This window comes from Narcine bancroftii, chromosome 8 (assembly GCF_036971445.1).
Source record: "Narcine bancroftii isolate sNarBan1 chromosome 8, sNarBan1.hap1, whole genome shotgun sequence".
In the NCBI taxonomy this organism is placed as follows: Eukaryota; Metazoa; Chordata; class Chondrichthyes; order Torpediniformes; family Narcinidae; genus Narcine; species Narcine bancroftii.
Window position 1 is genome coordinate 71,247,320 of NC_091476.1, and position 20,757 is coordinate 71,268,076.

The following is a 20,757-nucleotide window of genomic DNA, read 5'->3' on the forward strand; positions in this document are numbered from 1 at the left end:
TGGTCCCCCCTCCCGTCGGTGTGTTTTTTTTCATTCGCATCGCGCACTTTTACTTGGCTCAGCGAGCCATTTTTGTAGTCCATTATTTACCGACCTGAGGGAGCGGGTTTCTCTCTCCACAGCGGGCCTCTTCGGACAGGTAAGGCCTTCACCTTTTTCCTCCTTTGTCTTCTCTTCCTCTCTTCTTACCGTTGCTTTCGATTTTTCTTTTTTTGTCGCCATCTTCTTTCCACCTTTATACTCACTTTTCTGTAACTTTTATTTCTGTGCCTTTGTGTTTTCCTTTGTTTTTCCCGACTTTTCTGGAGAGGGCTGGAGTTCACCGTCCGGCCACTACTCCATCACGTGACTCCTCCCCTCAATTTTAATATTTAAGAAGAATTTGGGCAGGTACGTGGGAGGGAGAGGTACGGAGCCCTGTGGTCCGGGTGCAGGTCAGTGGGACAGCAGAAAAATGGTTCGGCACAGGCTAGAAGGGCCAAATGGGCCTGTTTCTGTGCTGTAATGATCTATTATCTGTCTTCTACAGGTGTTAATGTACCATATATACTCATTTAAAAACCAAATTATGTAGACCCTTTTTAAATGTTAAATTTATGGGGTTAACTATTACATGAATACTGCTTTGGAGGGGCTGAAATTCACACTAGAATCTAAAATACTGTATCAGTAGCAGAAGTCCAAATGATCTTTAAACGAATAAAGAGCAAAACCACGATGAATTAAAGTAATAATACAGAGTCTGCACATCAAAACGCACGTCCCACCACGCGGGAGATCGAAACCGCGATAGGTATTTGTGTCATTGGAAGTGTCAGGAGCTCCAATGGGCGGGCGGCCAGGACCAAGGCAAGAGTCCGTATTACATCTGTTGGGAGCACCGATGGGCAGTCTAAGTCTAGGCAGGAGCTTGGACAGGCGGGCAGGGCTGAATCAAGAATCCACGTTAGAGGCATCGGGAGCTCCGTGACTTATGTTAGGTCTGCTTTGTTTGAGAATGAGTGAGTCAGACACCAGACTGAGTCGAAATCAAGGTTCTTTATTACCGATTGTAACACTAGCAACTAACAGTGTTAGTTGGAGAAGGCGCATTCTAACGATATCAGCAAGTGGTGTTTTTTTATACCCCAGGACACGCACTTAGTAAATTATCATACCATTACATTGTCCAATGAATAAGCTGTTGCTACCCTTCTCTGTTAGTCTGCTGCACATCATCTTGTTATTGCCACACTTATCTTGAGTGTACAAGGTCACACCTGCATCCTGTTACTCCTTAGTACTGGGTGACTCCTTCTCCGGTCCCAACTCATGATGTTTTTACCTTACACTTAGACAAGAGACTAGGGTCAACTTTTACACAAGATATATGGAAAATTCCAGATTTTTTTGGCCAAAAATAGGGGATCGGCCTTTACATGAGATTGAGAAGTATATATGTTAAATTAACTGGGGCTTCTGACCCATTATGTTGACTGTCCATTCTCCTCCATGGATGATGCCTGATCTGCTAGGTCCCTCCAGTTCGTCATGATGTGAATTGGTATTAAAAAGTCATTTACTTAGAAATCTCTTTCATGATACCATTGGAATTTTAGAATTTAGACATACAACACAATAACTTCCGGCCCACGATCCCAGAGTGCCCAAATACCCCAACTGGCCTACAACCCCCAGTACATTTTGAAGGTTGGGAGGAAACTGGAGCACCCGAAGGAAACCTCTGCAGACACGGGGAGGATGTACGAACTCCTTGCAGACAGCGGCTGGATTCAAACCCAGGTTGCTGGCGCTAACCATGCCGCCGTTTCTCCCAGTCACTTTGAATAGAAGGTATTTTCTCTGGGATTATTGCTTTCCCAACCTTTCTACCCTGCAGGTTTCCTTCCTGCTGGGGCCTTCGTTGATTCATTTCAAATGTACCTTATAATTTCAGGCACAGGAGGAATCGCCAAACTGCCAGTGAGCTTGCTGGAAGGCTCAAGGATAACCTGGAGCTGCAGAAGTTTCTTCAGGATTGTCAGGAGGTAACTTCTGTTTGATTTGACTGTGTTATATTGCCGGGAGACTTGAAATGTACAGACTCCTCATTGACAGTACAGTAAAATCCCCATTATCAGACATTCAGTCAACTGTAAACTCAAACAACTGGCTGAAAAAGAATGGAGTAAATAAATCGGATGAATAAGACTCAGCAGATGGACCCCACGGGGGAGCACTGAGACCTCATTGGACACCTGCTGAACTAGCAATGCCCCTCAATGCACACGCATTCTTTTCGCTGTAGCCTCTTGCGAGGAGGTGGGCCGGGTTGTCAGTACGAGTAAGGTCCATCAAGGCCCTGACTGGGACACTTGCATGGAGGTGGGCTGGGTTGTCAGCCCGAGGAAGGTGTGCTGAGGGCCCAGACCGGGAATCTTTCCTGGAGGTGAGTCAGGTTGCACTGAGGGCCAGACAGGGACACTGGCGTGGAGGTGAGTCGGGTTGTGCTGACAGCCTGACTGGGACACCAGGATGCAGAGTTGGTTGATGCCACTCAGGCAACTCTCCCAAAGTGTCTCCCTATCCCTGCCTAGTAAGATTCTTTATTTTTATTAGTATTAAATATATTAGGAAGGTTTTATCTGTAAACCTGGGGAAGAGGGTTAATTATTTGGTTAACGCAGTGGCTAGCCCAACACTGTTACAATCAACCTGAAAATTTGCATGTCCGAGATGCGTGATGCCCGTAGATGCCAGATAATGAGGATTTTACTGTACCATTTAGTATCTTTATGTGGAACAGCAGGAATCTTAATGCTCTGGCCCAAAATGTTGGCCACCCTTTGTTTCCATAAATGCTGCGTGACCTGCTGTGATTCTCCAACACTTTTGTGCATAACACAATCACAGCATCTGCAGACTTTCCTGTTTAACTCCAAGTCTAACAGTGTACTCAAAAATAGTTCAAGTTATTCTCTCCAGAGCATCAAATTCAGTTGCAATTTTTTTGAACAGGATAAAACCCCTATAATCCAGAATTCAAGTGACCGGCAGCCTCAAGCAACCAGCGAAAAAAAAACCACAGAAAATAAACAGCAAAAAAAATGCAGAAGTTTATAATTGGCACGCCTCACTGTTAGTTCGCCAATCAGGCAATCTCAAGCAACCAGTAAATTCACTGATCCGGCATCTACCAATCCCCATAGGTGCCAGATAGCAGGGATTTTACTCTAATTGTATTTTGTACTTCTAAATGAACTACTTGCAGTGTTTTGAGAATAGAGCAAATGTTCAGAACTAGCTGACTCAGACACAGAGGGCCAGCGGTCTCCACTTCAAGGTTCCTTTTATTCTCACGTAATACTATTGTACATAAAAATGTAATATACATGATATGCTTCAACCGCTCCCTGCGGTGAGGCAAGCAAAGCGTCGCTATGAGCATTGCCCAACGCTCCTAACAATTGGAGAAAGAGAAGCAAAAAGTCCCCTTAGAGACACTGAGTCCAGCGCTCCCGCAGCTTCTGCAGCCGTACAGTCTCCTGTTCAAACCATCGGCAGCCCGAGCTCTAAACCTTCAGGTGCCCTTCTTGCCCTCGGCACCCTCTCAAATCCCATTCCCATGAGCCAATCTCCAGCAGCCCGCCTGCAAGGGTCCTTTGCCATCAAGTCGCCCGCAGCCTGTGGGAGTCCTTCAGCTGCTGAGCTCCTTGCTGAACCACTGCCATGTCCACCATCCCTGTAGGGTCGTCTCCCGTGCTTCTGCTTCTCATCAGGGGGGTGTTCGCCCCATTTCTGCTCCCTTGTGCTGGTCTGCTCCTCCCCCAGATTCTGCAACCCCTCGTGAAATGCTGCCCAACCCTGTGCGATTCCAATATCGGATGAGCCAGGTTATGTCTGCAGATAAGACGAAAAGAACAAAAAATTCAAAATTCCTTTATTGTCATGTAATTAAAAACAGTGCAATATTATACAAAATTTGCTTTAGTCTGTCATAAGGCAAACATATTCCCCCACGGCAGAAATTGCCAGAAGCGCCTCTTACAGTGGAAAGAGAAGTAAACGAGAGTCCACTCAGAGTCCCTGGGAGTCTATGGATTTTCCTCCACTGCTCCCGCAGCCACACACAGGCCAAATCATAGTTAGCCTGAGCCCCAGATTTAAACCTCTGATGCGATCAGGATACCTTCAGCTCCCTTGGCACCCTCTCGCATTCTGAATCCAATACCTGGTACCCCTTCAGCCAGTCTCCAGCAGTCCGTTGCCTGGTGTGAATCCCTCAACTGCAGTCGCCCGCAGCCTGCGCAGTTTCCTCATCTCGAGTCCCCAACAGCCTGCTGCCCCTGTGTTCTTCACTCGGAGAGACCCTCACTGGTCTGCCACTGTGGTCACCTTCCTGAGGGGTCGTCCCCTCTGCTGCTCCGTCTCAAACGGAGCATTCTCCCCGTTTTCTGGTGCCCTGTGCCAGAACTCCGCTTCCCCAGAGTCTGCGGCCCCTCGTGGCTGCTGCTGATCGTAAGTGCCGCCATCTTGGGCTATTCTGGCCTTTGAGCCTGTACCACCATTCATAGCAGTGTCTGATTCTTTACCTTGCCATCTCTTTTCCCGAACTAACCGTGATATCCAAAAATCTATTGTCTCTTTTTTGACTGCTCAGAGTCTCTGAGGCTCTCTTGGATATTGAATTCCAAAAATTCATGTCCTCTGAGTGAAAACATTTCACTTCTGTCCTGAATGAATCCTTCCTTTGAAACTGCAATCCCAAGCCATAGAAAACATGCCTCAAATAGCTGAGCCAGAGAAAACATCCATCCTGCCAGTCTCCACAAGAATTATTATGGTTCAGTGAGGTCATCTAGGCTCATGAAAATACAAACCAAGTCTGCTTAAATCTGCAGTTTCCCCACCCTCTCTCATTCTTATCCCTGGAATCAATCTGCTGAGGCTTCATGGCATTTTATCTGAAACCATCCATAATGTTTGGGACAAAGATACTTCTTTTATTTTGCCCCCGTCCTCTACAGTTTTAAATTTGTAATCAAACATTTCAATGTGATTAAAGTGCACCTTGCAGATTTTATTCAAGGCTACTTATGCCCACCTTGGTTTGTGCATGTAGAAAGTACAGGACTTTGTATACACAGTGCTCTCATTTCAGGGCACCATAATATTTGGGACACAGCAATGTATATTACATTACATATCTGGATATTAGTCATGTTGAGTACTTTGTTGCATGAAGATTCTCAGTGCCTAGACACCAACCCCTAAGGCTGTTTTGTAACCTTGAAGACTTCTTCAAGATGACTAAGTCAAAGATATTACTGGAGCCCTTGTGAGACTGAAGCTGGACTATTTTGCTGCACAGGCCTGTTCCTCCCTTCTTAGCAATGGATATAGTTGTGCCAGAAAGAGCACAACAAAGATTCGCCATGTTGCTTCCTGCGATGGGGGACTTGTCCTGTGCAGAGATATTAAGCAGTTTAGAAGAAACTATATCGGCAGCATTCAATTGCCGCAGATAATGCACCAGCAGACGCAGCCGGAGAGAAGATGCCTTTCTGTCACCTGTATGTGCCAACTGAAGGAGAGCCGCGTCCGAGTGAACGCTGGCTCCTGTGGACTGTGGCCGCAGTCCCACTGCTGCTTTCAGGTGCACCAGGTGATGCTCTGAGCTGGAGAATATACCTACAGGAGGAGGGGTTAGGTAAGTGGTCCTCCTGGCTGGGTTCTCCACTTTCAGGTGGCCACCCGACAGCCGCATTGGGGTAGAAAAGGCGGCTTTACAGTCAGGTATTCTGGCCACCTGAAACCAGCTTAAGTTTGGCAAGCTCGATGCTGGGAAGATGATATTTGGAACCAGCAACCAAAGTCTTATAATGAATCAGCTGATAATGACAGAAGTGAGAAGAAATTTCTTTACCCTGAAGGGAGCGAAGCTTTGGAATTCCCAAGGCAGCGGAGGGATGATTTCAGGAGAGGGTACAACACCTCTGGATGTTTATGGGATATGTGGTTAATGCAGGAAAAGGATCAGGCAAAACACAGAAACGGTGGAGAAACTCAGCAGGTCTCGCAATGTCCATCGGAGGTAAAGATGCGTGGAGTGAAACATGACACTGAGACAGTAGTAAAAACACTGGAGGAACTCAGCAGGTCTCGCAATGTCCATCGGAGGTAAAGATACGTGGAGATGAAACATGACACCGAGACAGTAGTAAAAACACTGGAGAAACTCAGCATGTCTCGCAATGTCCATCGGAGGTAAAGATGCGTGGAGTGAAACATGACACTGAGACAGTAGTAAAAACACTGGAGAAACTCAGCAGGTCTCGCAATGTCCATCGGAGGTAAATATGCGTGGAGTGAAACATGACACTGAGACAGTAGAAAAAAAACACTGGAGAAACTCAGCAGGTCTCACAGTGTCCATCGGAGGTAAAGATGTGTGGAGATGAAACATGACAATGAGACAGTAGTAAAAACACTGGAGAAACTCAGCAGGTCTCACAATGTCCATCGGAGGTAAAGATGTGTGGAGTGAAACATGACACTGAGACAGTAGTAAAAACACTGGAGGAACTCAGCAGGTCTCGCAATGTCCATCGGAGGTAAAGATGCGTGGAGTGAAACATGACACTGAGACAGTAGTAAAAACACTGGAGAAACTCAGCAGGTCTCGCAATGTCCATCGGAGGTAAAGATGCGTGGAGTGAAACATGACACTGAGACAGTAGTAAAAACACTGGAGAAACTCAGCAGGTCTCACAGTGTCCATCGGAGGTAAAGATGTGTGTAGTGAAACATGATACTGAGACAGTAGTAAAAACAGTGGAGGAACTCAGCAGGTCTCGCAATGTCCATCGGAGGTAAAGATGTGTGTAGTGAAACATGACACTGAGACAGTAGTAAAAACAGTGGAGGAACTCAGCAGGTCTCGCAATGTCCATCGGAGGTAAAGATGCGTGGAGTGAAACATGACACTGAGACAGTAGTAAAAACACTGGAGGAACTCAGCAGGTCTCACAGTGTCCATCGGAGGTAATGATGTGTGGAGTGAAACATGACACTGAGACAGTAGTAAAAACACTGGAGAAACTCAGGAGGTCTCGCAATGTCCATCGGAGGTATTGATGCGTGGAGTGAAACATGACACTGAGACAGTAGTAAAAACACTGGAGGAACTCAGCAGGTCTCGCAATGTCCATCGGAGGTAAAGATGCGTGGAGTGAAACATGACACTGTGACAGTAGTAAAAACGCTGGAGGAACTCAGCAGGTCTCGCAATGTCCATCGGAAGTAAAGATGTGTGAAGTGAAACATGACACTGAGACAGTAGTAAAAACACTGGAGAAACTCAGCATGTCTCTCAATGTCCATCGGAGGTAAAGATGCGTGGAGTGAAACATGACACTGTGACAGTAGTAAAAACGCTGGAGGAACTCAGCAGGTCTCGCAATGTCTATCGGAGGTAAAGATGTGTGGAGTGAAACATGACACTGTGACAGTAGTAAAAACACTGGAGGAACGCAGCAGGTCTCGCAATGTCCATCGGAGGTAAAGATGCGTGGAGTGAAACATGACACTGAGACAGTAGTAAAAACACTGGAGGAACCCAGCAGGTCTTGCAATGTCCATCGGAGGTAAAGATGTGTGGAGTGAAACATGACACTGAGACAGTAGTAAAAACCCTGGAGAAGCACAGCAGGTCTTGCAATGTCCATTGGAGGTAAAGATGCGTGGAGTGAAACATGACACTGAGACAGTAGTAAAAACACTGGAGAAAATCAGCTGGTCTCGCAATGTCCATCGGAAGTAAAGATGCGTGGAGTGAAACATGACACTGAGACAGTAGTAAAAACACTGGAGGAACTCAGCAGGTCTCACAGTGTCCATCGGAGGTAAAGATGTGTGGAGTGAAACATGACACTGAGACAGTAGTAAAAACACTGGAGAAACTCAGCAGGTCTCGCAATGTCCATCGGAGGTAAAGATGCGTGGAGTGAAACATGACACTGAGACAGTAGTAAAACACTGGAGGAACTCAGCAGGTCTCGCAATGTCCATCGGAGGTAAAGATGCGTGGAGTGAAACATGAAACTGAGACAGTAGTAAAAACGCTGGAGGAACTCAGCAGGTCTCGCAATGTCCATCGGAGGTAAAGATGCGTGGAGTGAAACATGACACTGTGACAGAAGTAAAAACGCTGGAGAAACTCAGCATGTCTCGCAATGTCCATCGGAGGTATAGATGCGTGGAGTGAAACATGACACTGTGACAGTAGTAAAAACGCTGGAGGAACTCAGCAGGTCTCGCAATGTCCATCGGAGGTAAATATGTGTGGAGTGAAACATGACACTGTGACAGTAGTAAAAACACTGGAGGAACGCAGCAGGTCTCGCAATGTCCATCGGAGGTAAAGATGCGTGGAGTGAAACATGACACTGAGACAGTAGTAAAAACACTGGAGGAACTCAGCAGGTCTTGCAATGTCCATCTGAGGTAAAGATGTGTGGAGCGAAACATGACACTGAGACAGTAGTAAAAACACTGGAGGAACTCAGCAGGTCTCGCATTGTCCATCGGAGGTAAAGATGCGTTGATGTAAACATGACACTGAGACAGTAGTAAAAACCCTGGAGAAACACAGCAGGTCTTGCAATGTCCATCGGAAGTAAAGATGCGTGGAGTGAAACATGACACTGAGACAGTAGTAAAAACACTGGAGGAACTCAGCAGGTCTCACAGTGTCCATCGGAGGTAATGATGTGTGGAGTGAAACATGACACTGAGACAGTAGTAAAAACACTGGAGAAACTCAGGAGGTCTCGCAATGTCCATCGGAGGTAAAGATGCGTGGAGTGAAACATGACACTGAGACAGTAGTAAAAACACTGGAGGAACTCAGCAGGTCTCGCAATGTCCATCGGAGGTGAAGATGCGTGGAGTGAAACATGACACTGTGACAGTAGTAAAAACGCTGGAGGAACTCAGCAGGTCTCGCAATGTCCATCAGAGATAAAGATGTGTGAAGTGAAACATGACACTGAGACAGTAGTAAAAACACTGGAGGAACGCAGCAGGTCTCGCAATGTCCATCGGAGGTAAAGATGCGTGGAGTGAAACATGCCACTGTGACAGTAGTAAAAACGCTGGAGAACTCAGCAGGTCTCGCAATGTCCTTCGGAGGTAAAGATGTGTGAAGTGAAACATGACACTGAGACAGTAGTAAAAACACTGGAGAAACTCAGCAGGTCTCGCAATGTCCATCGGAGGTAAAGATGCGTGGAGTGAAACATGACAGTGTGACAGTAGTAAAAACGCTGGAGGAACTCAGCAGGTCCCATCTCGTCCATCAGAGGTAAAGATGTGTGAAGTGAAACATGACACTGAGACAGTAGTAAAAACACTGGTGGAACTCAGCAGGTCCCATCTCGTCCATCGGAGGCAAAGATGTGTGAAGTGAAACATGACACTGTGACAGTAGTAAAAACACTGGAGGAACGCAGCAGGTCTCGCAATGTCCATCGGAGGTAAAGATGCGTGGAGTGAAACATGACACTGAGACAGTAGTAAAAACACTGGAGGAACTCAGCAGGTCTTGCAATGTCCATCGGAGTTAAAGATGTGTGGAGTGAAACATGACACTGAGACAGTAGTAAAAACACTGGAGGAACTCAGCAGGTCTCGCAATGTCCATCGGAGGTAAAGATGCGTGGAGTGAAACATGACACTGAGACAGTAGTAAAAACCATGGAGAAACACAGCAGCTCTTGCAATGTCCATCGGAGGTAAAGATGCGTGGAGTGAAACATGACACTGAGACAGTAGTAAAAACACTGGAGGAACTCAGCAGGTCTCACAGTGTCCATCGGAGGTAATGATGTGTGGAGTGAAACATGACACTGAGACAGTAGTAAAAACACTGGAGAAACTCAGGAGGTCTCGCAATGTCCATCGGAGGTATTGATGCGTGGAGTGAAACATGACACTGAGACAGTAGTAAAAACACTGGAGAAACTCAGCAGGTCTCGCAATGTCCATCGGAGGTAAAGAAGCGTGGAGTGAAACATGACACTGAGACAGTAGTAAAAACAGTGGAGGAACTCAGCAGGTCTCGCAATGTCCATCGGAGGTAAAGATGCGTGGAGTGAAACATGACACTGAGACAGTAGTAAAAACACTGGAGAAACTCAGCAGGTCTCGCAATGTCCATTGGAGGTAAAGATGCGTGGACTGAAACATGACACTAACACAGTAGTAAAAACACTGGAGAAACTCAGCAGGTCTCGCAATGTCCATCGGAGGTAAAGATGCGTGGAGTGAAACATGACACTGAGACAGTAGTAAAAACACTGGAGAAACTCAGCAGGTCTCGCAATGTCCATCGGAGGTAAAGATGCGTGGAGTGAAACATGACACCGAGACAGTAGTAAAAACACTGGAGATACTCAGCAGGTCTCGCAATGTCCATCGGAGGTAAAGATGCGTGGAGTGAAACGTGACACTGAGACAGTAGTAAAAACACTGGAGGAACTCAGCAGGTCTCGCATGGTCCATCGGAGGTAAAGATGTGTGGAGTGAAACATGACACTGTGACAGTAGTAAAAACACTGGAGGAACGCAGCAGGTCTCGCAATGTCCATCGGAGGTAAAGATGCGTGGGGTGAAACATGACACTGAGACAGTAGTAAAAACACTGGAGGAACTCAGCAGGTCTTGCAATGTCCATCGGAGGTAAAGATGTGTGGAGTGAAACATGACACTGAGACAGTAGTAAAAACACTGGAGGAACTCAGCAGGTCTCGCAATGTCCATCGGAGGTAAAGATGCGTGGAGTGAAACATGACACTGAGACAGTAGTAAAAAACCTGGAGAAACACAGCAGGTCTTGCAATGTCCATCGGAGGTAAAGATGCGTGGAGTGAAACATGACACTGAGACAGTAGTAAAGACACTGGGGGAACTCAGCATTTCTCACAGTGTCCATCGGAGGTAATGATGTGTGGAGTGAAACATGACACTGAGACAGTAGTAAAAACACTGGAGAAACTCAGGAGGTCTCGCAATGTCCATCGGAGGTAAAGATGCGTGGAGTTAAACATGACACTGAGACCGTAGTAAAAACACTGGAGGAACTCAGCAGGTCTCGCAATGTCCATCGGAGGTAAAGATGCGTGGAGTGAAACATGACACTGTGACAGTAGTAAAAACGCTGGAGGAACTCAGCAGGTCTCGCAATGTCCATCGGAGGTAAAGATGTGTGAAGTGAAACATGACACTGAGACAGTAGTAAAAACACTGGAGAAACTCAGCATGTCTCGCAATGTCCATCGGAGGTATAGATGCGTGGAGTGAAAGATGACACTGTGACAGTAGTAAAAACGCTGGAGGAACTCAGCAGGTCTCGCAATGTCCATCGGAGGTAAATATGTGTGGAGTGAAACATGTCACTGTGACTGTAGTAAAAACACTGGAGGAACGCAGCAGGTCTCGCAATGTCCATCGGAGGTAAAGATGCGTGGAATGAAACATGACACTGAGACAGTAGTAAAAACACTGGAGGAACTCAGCAGGTCTCGCAATGTCCATCGGAGGTAAAGATGTGTGTAGTGAAACATGACACTGAGACAGTAGTAAAAACACTGGAGGAACTCAGCAGGTCTCGCATTGTCCATCGGAGGTAAAGATGCGTGGAGTGAAACATGACACTGAGACAGTAGTAAAAACCCTGGAGAAACACAGCAGGTCTTGCAATGTCCATCGGTTGTAAAGATGTGTGGAGTGAAACATGACACTGAGACAGTAGTAAAAACACTGGAGGAACTCAGCAGGTCTCACAGTGTCCATCGGAGGTAATGATGTGTGGAGTGAAACATGACACTGAGACAGTAGTAAAAACACTGGAGAAACTCAGGAGGTCTCGCAATGTCCATCGGAGGTAAAGATGCGTGGAGTGAAACATGACACTGAGACAGTAGTAAAAACACTGGAGGAACTCAGCAGGTCTCGCAATGTCCATCGGAGGTAAAGATGCGTGGAGTGAAACATGACACTGACCGTAGTAAAAACGCTGGAGGAACTCAGCAGGTCTCGCAATGTCCATCAGAGGTAAAGATGTGTGAAGTGAAACATGACACTGAGACAGTAGTAAAAACACTGGAGAAACTCAGCATGTCTCGCAATGTCCATCGGAGGTAAAGATGCGTGGAGTGAAACATGACACTGTGACAGTAGTAAAAACGCTGGCGGAACTCAGCAGGTCCCATCTCGTCCATCAGAGGTAAAGATGTGTGAAGTTAAACATGACACTGTGACAGTAGTAAAAACACTGGAGGAACTCAGCAGGTCCCATCTCGTCCATCAGAGGTAAAGATGCGTGGAGTGAAACATGACACTGCAACAGTAGTAAAAACGCTGGAGAATCTCAGCAGGTCCCATCTCATCCATCGGAGGTAAAGATGTGTTGAGTGAAACATGACACTGAGACAGTAGTAAAAACACTGGAGAAACTCAGCAGGTCTCGCAGTGTCCATCGGAGGTAAAGATGTGTGGAGATTAAACATAACACTGCGATAGTAGAAAAAACGCTGGAGAAACTCAGCAGGTCCCATCTCGTCCATCGGAGGTGAAGATAAAAGATATGATTGAATGGTGTAGCAAAAATAAGGGGTCAAATTAACAACTGCCTCCATTTATAACATTGTTTCTCATCATTTTCAAGTTCAGATTTATTATCAAGAGTACCTAGGTAACATCACATCAACCCTATGATTAATTTTCCTGCAGAGCAGGCAGAATTTCTAATTGCCCATAACTAAACAACTCAAAGAAGTGTCGTTTTGACTGCAAATACATAAAATAAATATTCACTGATAAATAATGATTAATCTTTCATATCTAATATATATATATATATATATATATGTACATGTCTGTCCGTTTATTTGTCTGTTCTCCATGCAAATCAATTTGGAACACTATAGAAGTATCCAAAGAGATAATTTGGGGTAACATTTGATGCTGAAAGTCATGACCATGTTGAATTTCAATAATTATTCGGGGTAACATTTGATTCTGAAAGTCATGACAATGTTGAATTTCAATAATTATTCAGGGTAACATTTCAATAATAATTCGCAGTAACATTTGATGCTGAAAATCATGACCATGTTGAATTTCAATAATAATTTGGGGTAACATTTGATGCTGAAAATCATGACCATGTTGAATTTCAATAATAATTCGGGGTAACATTTGATGCTGAAAGTCATGACCATGTTGAATTTCAATAATAATTCGGGGAAACATTTGATGCTGAAAGTCATGACCATGTTGAATTTCAATAATAATTTGGGGTAACATTTGATGCTGAAAGACATGACCATGTTGAATTTCAATAATAATTCGGGGAAACATTTGATGCTGAAAGACATGACCATGTTGAATTTCAATGAATTTAATCTTTAAGGTCATATGAAGTTTAAAAGTTTTTGTGACCGGCTGCATTACTGTTTATTATACAAGTATTTACTAACACTGACTTGCATCACTGTTTACTATAATTGTGGTTACATTTAATGCTGAATGTGTCATAACCACATTGAATTTAGCCTTTAAGGTCATATGAAGTTCTAAAGTTCAAAAGAAAGTTTGAACTTGCCCCAGGGGCACCTCAATTAGTTACAGGGCTGTGCATCATTGTATATTCAGAAACCCAACCCAGTTCCATCTGGGCCCCAAAAAAGCAAAGCAACTCCAGCAGAAGCTCTTCACAAGCCTGTAGAGTTGGAAAAAGGAGAAAGCAAGAGACGGGAGAGGAACATTAGACTCACCTCGCTGTTGATGCTTCCAAACAGGCGAGGAGCAGGCAGCAAGAAACAGGACAGCAGCGATACGCCTGTCTCAGTGCTCAGGCCTGCAGACAGGCAAAGGGCAGGCAGTGGAAAACAGAACAGCAACACCAGGCCCGTCTCAGTGCTCAGGCCTCCAGGCAAACAAGGAGCAGGTGGCAGGAAACAGAAAAAATATATTTATGAAGAATTACCATGAAGTTTTTTGGGTATTTTGCTTCAACCATGTAGTCAACAACTGAGTGTATTATTTCCCAGGCAATCCCGGGTATCCTGCTCATTAGTAATAAATAAGATCCTTAACCCCATTCAAACATCCTTGGATAGTAAAAACCTTTTCTTTTCTGGAAATTTTCAAATCAAGGAGAGGCCTTTCAAGAGTAAAATCTGGGAACAGTTACGTTCACAACCATTTGGGGGAAAAAATGAACTCTGTACAAAAGCTGGTGGCATTTTGGGGAAAATTGATCTGAGTTCAATTCCATTTCTCCTGCTGTAGTCTCCTCTACATTGGAGATGGCTTGGTTGAGCACCTCAGCTCTGTCCTCCGCAAAGCATGGATCCCCCAGCGGCCACCCATTTCAATTCCCTGACCCATTCCCTTGCTGACATGTCTGCCCATGGTCTCATGCACTGCCAGACAGACCACCCACAAACTGGAGGAACAACACCTCATCTTCTGACTGGGCACCTCCAACTGAGTGGTATTAATATCGGCTTCTTCGATTTCCCTTAAATCCACCCCACCTCTGTCACCTTTACCCAGCTCTCACTCTCTCTGTCCACAGAGCCCAAATCAATCCTCACCTTTCCTCTTATCCTATCCAATTAACAACACTTGCCTGTGGATCCAACCTCCCATTCTTTAGTCTTTATTCTGATGCCTTCCTATTTTTTGCTTATACCACGGTGGTACCAGCAATTGGGACCAGACCAGGGTTTGAATCCCACACTATTTGCAAAGAGTTTGTACACTCTCCTTGTGTCGGCATGGGTTTCCTCTCACCATTCAAAATGTACCAAATTGGGCAGCACGGAGTCATGGGTGGAAATGGCCTGTTACCGTGTTGTATGTCAACATTTTTAAAAAAATTAAGGGCTCAGGACCGAAACGACAGTAATATATCTTTACCTCCTATGGACGCTGTGAGACCTATTGAGTTGCTCCAGCATTTCTGTGTGTTTAAATGACAATCACAGCATCTGTAGACTTTTGTGTCTCACTAAAATCCATTTTTGTTGTTTTCTTCTGCCCGTTCAATCATGGCTACAAAGCTAAGCTCACAGAATGGTTCTGCCAAATTTAAGAACCCTGACAAGTTAGTAGAGGTGTCCAATGATCCGAATCTTGCTGCCACCGAAGGTTGTGTGGTGCATTGTAGACTTGTTCCATTTCTCCAAGTTCAGGGGTTGGAGGTAGAGTAAAATCCCCGTAACCCAGAATTCAATCAACCGGCAGCAAAAATAAATAGTGGAAAATAAATAGGTAAAGAATTAAAATTTTAAATTGGCACCTCTTTGTGGTCAGTTTGCCAATCTCGCAACACAGAGTCTCAAGCAACCGGAAAATTCACTTATCCGACATCTACCAATCCCCTTAGGTGCCAGATACCGGTGATTTTGCTGTAGTTCAGATCCTTCTAGGCAGCCCATTTCTTCTTTCCCCTCGTAGGGAATTGTGTCCACTGTCAAAGTCTGCTAACTGCTACCCTCCACAGATGGATCCAGTGCTGGCGCTGGCCTCTTTGGTTATCTCGAGGAAGATCTGGTGGAATTGCTGGCATTTCTCTCCAGCAGTGTGATCACAAAGCAGGATCGGCAGTCAGAAAGTGTCCCGGGGCGCTTTGGTAATTGCGGGGTCAATTTTGACATTTAAGAAAAATTTGGGCAAATACATGACAGGATATGGACAGGGTGCTGGTCAGCGGGGCTAGGCCAAAAAATAGTTCAGCACAGACTAGAAGGGCTGAAGGACCTATTTTTGTGCTGTAGTGTCCTGTGGTTCTGGGCTATGACATGGAGTCTCCCACCATGGCCCGACTCTTGTTGTGAATGGGGCATTGATGGTGCAGAGCAGACAGGTAGCTGGAGAGGAGGGTGAAGTTCCTTTGCGAGTAATATTACGATTTTGACAGAGCAGACTGAACAATCTTTTGGCCTGTTTTCTCACCTCTATGTTCACTGTGTTTGTCCAGCTCACGCTCTGGATCAATGAGAAGATGCTGACCGCCCAAGATATGTCATACGACGAGGCCCGGAATCTCCACACCAAGTGGCAGAAACACCAGGCCTTCATGGCCGAACTTGCCTCCAACAAGGATTGGCTGGATAAGATTGACAAGGTAATCACGTCAAGATGCTAATGCCGTTCATGGCTACTCAGTATATCAACAGGATAAAAACATCCCTAAATAATGAATCTGATAAATATGAGGTTTTCTGCTTTACTATTTAAATGGTAAGTGATTGCAGCGTGCTGCCATTCAGAAGGACTTGGGAGTGCTGTGCACGAGTCACAAAAGGCTGATTTGTTGGTGCAGTGAGCTATCAAAAAGGCAAATTGAATATTGGCCCTCATTGCCAGAGAGGTTGAATTTAGGAGCAGGGAGATTCTGCTGCAACTGTACAAGGTCCTGGTGAGGCCGCATCTGGTGAACTGCCTGCAGTTCTGGTCTCCTTTCTTGAGGAAGGATGGACCGGCTTTGGAGGCGGTGCAGAGGAAGTTCACCAGGTTGATTCCAGGGATGAGGGGGTTGGCCTATGAGGAGAGATTGAATCGTTTGGGACTGTACTCACTGGAATTTAGAAGAAAGAGAAACCTTATAGAAATATATAAAATTATGAAAGGCATGGATAAGATGGAGGAAGGTAAATTGTTTCCATTGACGAGGAAGATTTGAGCAAAGGGACCTTAGCCTCAAGATTCAAGGTAGTAAATTTAGGATGGCGATGAGGAGGACCTGCTTGTCTCTGATAATGGTGAACCAATAAAATTTGCTGCCCATTGAGGCAGTGGATGTGACCTAAGAAAATACATTTAAGACAAAGTTGGATAGATTTTTACATTGGAGGGGAATTGGGATATGGGGAAAAGGCAGGTATGTGGAGATGAGCCTGTCATCAGATCAGCCACAATCTCATTGAATGGCGGAGCAGGCTCGATGGGCCGGATGGCCAACTCCTGCTCCTGTTTCTTCCATTCAGGATACCATTGGCTTTGATCTTGAAATATTGTCCGTGGGTTATTTTGTGTTCCCCTGAGAAGGCCTTTGGGACGGTTGAATTCTCATCTGTAAAAGCAATATGGTGGATCCCCTTCAGTGTTGACCTGAAGTAGATTTTAGGTTAAGGTGTCAGGAACCCGGAACCTGCTGACACCAAAGGTGGGACTGATGCGACAAAGCAGGGAATTCTTCCACTGAATGGTGCTACCCTGTGGGAAATTTGTCACGTTGATGTGGCTTTTTAATTTGGATGGGGTGAGGATGCTACTCTTAGCAGGAGTGAAGAATTAGAGGGCTTTGTCGCAGGTTGAAGATCGTTCTCTTCAAGGGTTGTGAATCATAATAACTCATTTATCCAAAACACCGTGGAGGCTTAATTATATGTCTATTTTTTAAAGAAAGCTTTTGGCACATTGGCCTTCATAGATCAAAGGTTTGAGTACAGGAGTTGGGATGTCATGGTAAAGTTGTATAAGACAGTGTGAGGCCAAATCTGGAGTTTTGGTCATCTAACTACAGGAGGATATCAATAAGATTGAAATTGTGCAGAGATTTACTGGGATGTTGCTGGGAATTTGAGAAACTGAGTTACAGGGAAAGATTAATCAGGTTAGGGACTTTATTCCCTGGAACGTAGAAGAATGAGGGGAAATTTGTTGGAGGTTTACAAAATTATGAGGGGTGTAGATAGAGTAGATGTGAGTCAGCTTCTTCCATTGAGGTTTGGTGAGATACAATCCAGAGGGCATTGGTGAAAGGGGAGAAGTTTAGGGGAAACATTAGGGGGAGTTTCATCAGAGAGGTAGTGAGACAAGCTGCCAACTGAAGTGGTGAATGTGGACTCAATTTTAACATTTAAGAAAAATTTGTACAAGCACATGGGGTATGGAGGGATTATGGACTGGGTGCAGGTCAGTGGGACGAGGCAAAATAATAGTTTGACAACTCTTGGATTGTACTCCTTGGAGTTCAGAAGATTGAGGGTGGACCTCATAGAAACATTTTGAATGATGAAAGGGTCTGGACAGGGTAGATAAGGCAAAGTTGTTTCCCTTGGTAGGGGAGTCAAGGACAAGAGAGCACAACTTCAGCATTGAAGGGTGCTCATTTAAAACAGAGATATTTCTTTAGTCAGAGAGTGGTGAACCTGTGGAATTTGCTACCATGGCGGCTGTGGAGGCCAAGTCGTTAGCTGTATTTAAGGCAGAAATGGGTCGGTATCTGAATGGTCAGGGTGTCGAAAATTTTGGGGAGAAGGCAGGGGAGTGAGGCTGAGTGGGAGAATGGATTAGCTCGTGATGGAATGGTGGGGTGGACTCGACGGGCCAAGCGGCCTGCTTCTTCTCCGTTAACTCTCATTTACTTTCCTTATTCCGCAGGACGGGAAGCAGCTCATATCTGAGAAGCCAGACACTGAGCCCATTGTGGAGGAGAAGCTCATTAATCTCCACAGGCTCTGGGCTGAGCTGGAGTCCACCACCAAGACCAAGGCACAGTGCCTGTTTGACGCCAACCGCACTGAGCTGTTTGCTCAGAGCTGCTCCGACCTCGACTTGTGGCTCAATGACCTGGATTCCCAGCTGCAGTCCGATGATCACGGCAAGGACCTAACTAGTGTCAGCATCCTCTTGAAGAAGCAACAGGTATGGTTGCCACGGCTCTGCAGCTTGGTACAGATAAAATTCAAATTTGTTATTTCTTTTGCATTTAAATGATTTTGTTATTTTACTTTCCTCACATAAATTCCATTAGAGCAAATTTTTATTCTACATACAAGTTGTACCTCTCTTATCTGGCGCTCTGTGGTCTGGAATGTATGAATCTGCCGCTGTTAGTACAAACTCCTTACAGACAGTGTGGTACTCGAACCCGAGTCCCGATTGCCTTCGCTGTAAAGGTGTTGTGCTAACCGCTATGCTAACTGGGGTGCTCCACAGTGTTATTTTCCATTTTAAGCTTTGTTCTACCTTTGATATGTTTACATAGGGGCCCCCTTAGGGGTCAGTTTCTGTTTTCCGGCATTTTCTGTGGTCCAACAATGGCTAGGTCCCAACGTCACCGGGTTAAAGAGGTACAACCTGTATTTCATTGTATAGGGCAATCTGAAACTTTAAAATTTCACCTTAAAATCAGGGTTGCCCTATACAGGGTCTAAAATTCCTACCAATAATGACAAAGCCATCTTCCCGCCGGTCGCGCACCAACTTGCGCATGCCCCATTATCTGCAAAGTCTCAGCACTCCCCCGCGGGATCCATCCGCCTGGTCAGACTGCCGTTGGCTCTGCACAGGCTTTAAATGGTTTATTTTAAAATATCCAAATAAAATTTAAATCTTTAAATGTCAATTTGTTGTTAAAATATTGTGATTTGCTTTTAACAGCATCGACTGGTCAGCGGTAAGTGCCAATTTCTGGAGGTCGTCTCATTCAAAGGGTATCGCTCAAAACAGCATTTTAGGTGGAAATTCCAGGGTGGTCCTGTACAGAGTCATCTTGTATGACGGCATATATGGTGGGTTTTTTTTGGTCTTGATCAAAGGGAGAATTTCCATCTCTTGAACTGCTAGAGAGCAGAAGTACGCTGTAGTCAGAAGACCAGCCATGAAGATCTGCATCAAGTTCAAAGTTCAGGTTTCTCGTCAGAGTACAGAATTCAAAATCAGAATTTATTGTCACGAACATGTCATGAAATTTGTTGTTTTGCGGCAGCATCAAACAGTGCAAATAGTTCTACTATTCCCTGCTTTGTCGCATCAGTCCCACCTTACCAAAAAATATAGTCAGAGTAAGGCTGTGCCATGATGGCAGCAGGGAAGAAGCCATCCTTGTGCCACTGAGTGCTCGTTTTCAGGCATTTTCCCCTGTTGATGGCAGAGTGAAGAGGGCATGGCCTGGGTGGTCGGGGTCCTTGAGGATAAAGGCTGCTTTCTTCTTTTAACATATTTACAAATTTTAAACCACAATAATAATTAGATAACATTCAGTTCAAATGTTATTTCATAAAGTTATACATGTGGTATATAACCCCCCACCCCCCCCAACAAACCCATAGAAAGAAAAATGAAAAGAAAGGACTAGAGAATGCCAATGGAATAGAGCATTTATATCATAAAGTCTAATATTGGAGGTTACCAAGAAGTGGGGTTTTCAGAGTTCACTAAACCCACATTTTGTAAATAGGGGCGTCAGATTTTCCAAAATACATATTTGTTTTGTAAACTGTAAGTAATCTTCTCCAGTTACGAAGTTCTGTGAGCCATCATTCCATACGTAAATCTGACTTCCATGATATTGCTGTACATTTCCTAGAAACTGTTAAAGTGATTTGTACAAATTCAATTTTTGGTACATAGTTCATTTTAATTTAGATCTTATAACCTTAATAGTACTCAATAAAAATAACATCCGATCCTGCGGGAACTTAACCCCCGTAATTCATTCCAAAAAGTTACTGACTTCTAACCAAAAATATTTAACTTTAGGACACTGCCAAGTTGAATGCAAAAAAAATCCAATCTCATGTCCACACCTAAAACGTAAATCTGATAATGCAGGATTCAAGCTGTTTAGTTTTTGTGGAGTCAAATATAACTGATGGAAAAAATTATATTGAACTAACCTGCTATATCTAACATTTATAATTTTTGCCATATTATCCTACATAATTCCATCCAATCTTTCTCACTTATTTGTCTGTT

The 20,757-nt window shown here is 44.8% G+C and overlaps 1 protein-coding gene across 7 annotated transcripts in view; it reads left to right on the plus strand.

Moving 5' to 3' along the window:
• Nucleotides 1–20,757, plus strand: part of LOC138740832 (spectrin beta chain, non-erythrocytic 1-like) — a 393,831-nt gene that overhangs the window by 291,100 nt on the left and 81,974 nt on the right. For all 7 annotated transcript variants that reach the window (XM_069894022.1, XM_069894016.1, XM_069894017.1 and 4 more), the window contains 3 exons: nt 1,937–2,027; nt 16,031–16,177; nt 18,439–18,702. In XM_069894022.1, coding sequence (XP_069750123.1) covers nt 1,937–2,027; nt 16,031–16,177; nt 18,439–18,702 — 502 coding nt within the window. The remainder of the gene's footprint in view (nt 1–1,936; nt 2,028–16,030; nt 16,178–18,438; nt 18,703–20,757) is intronic.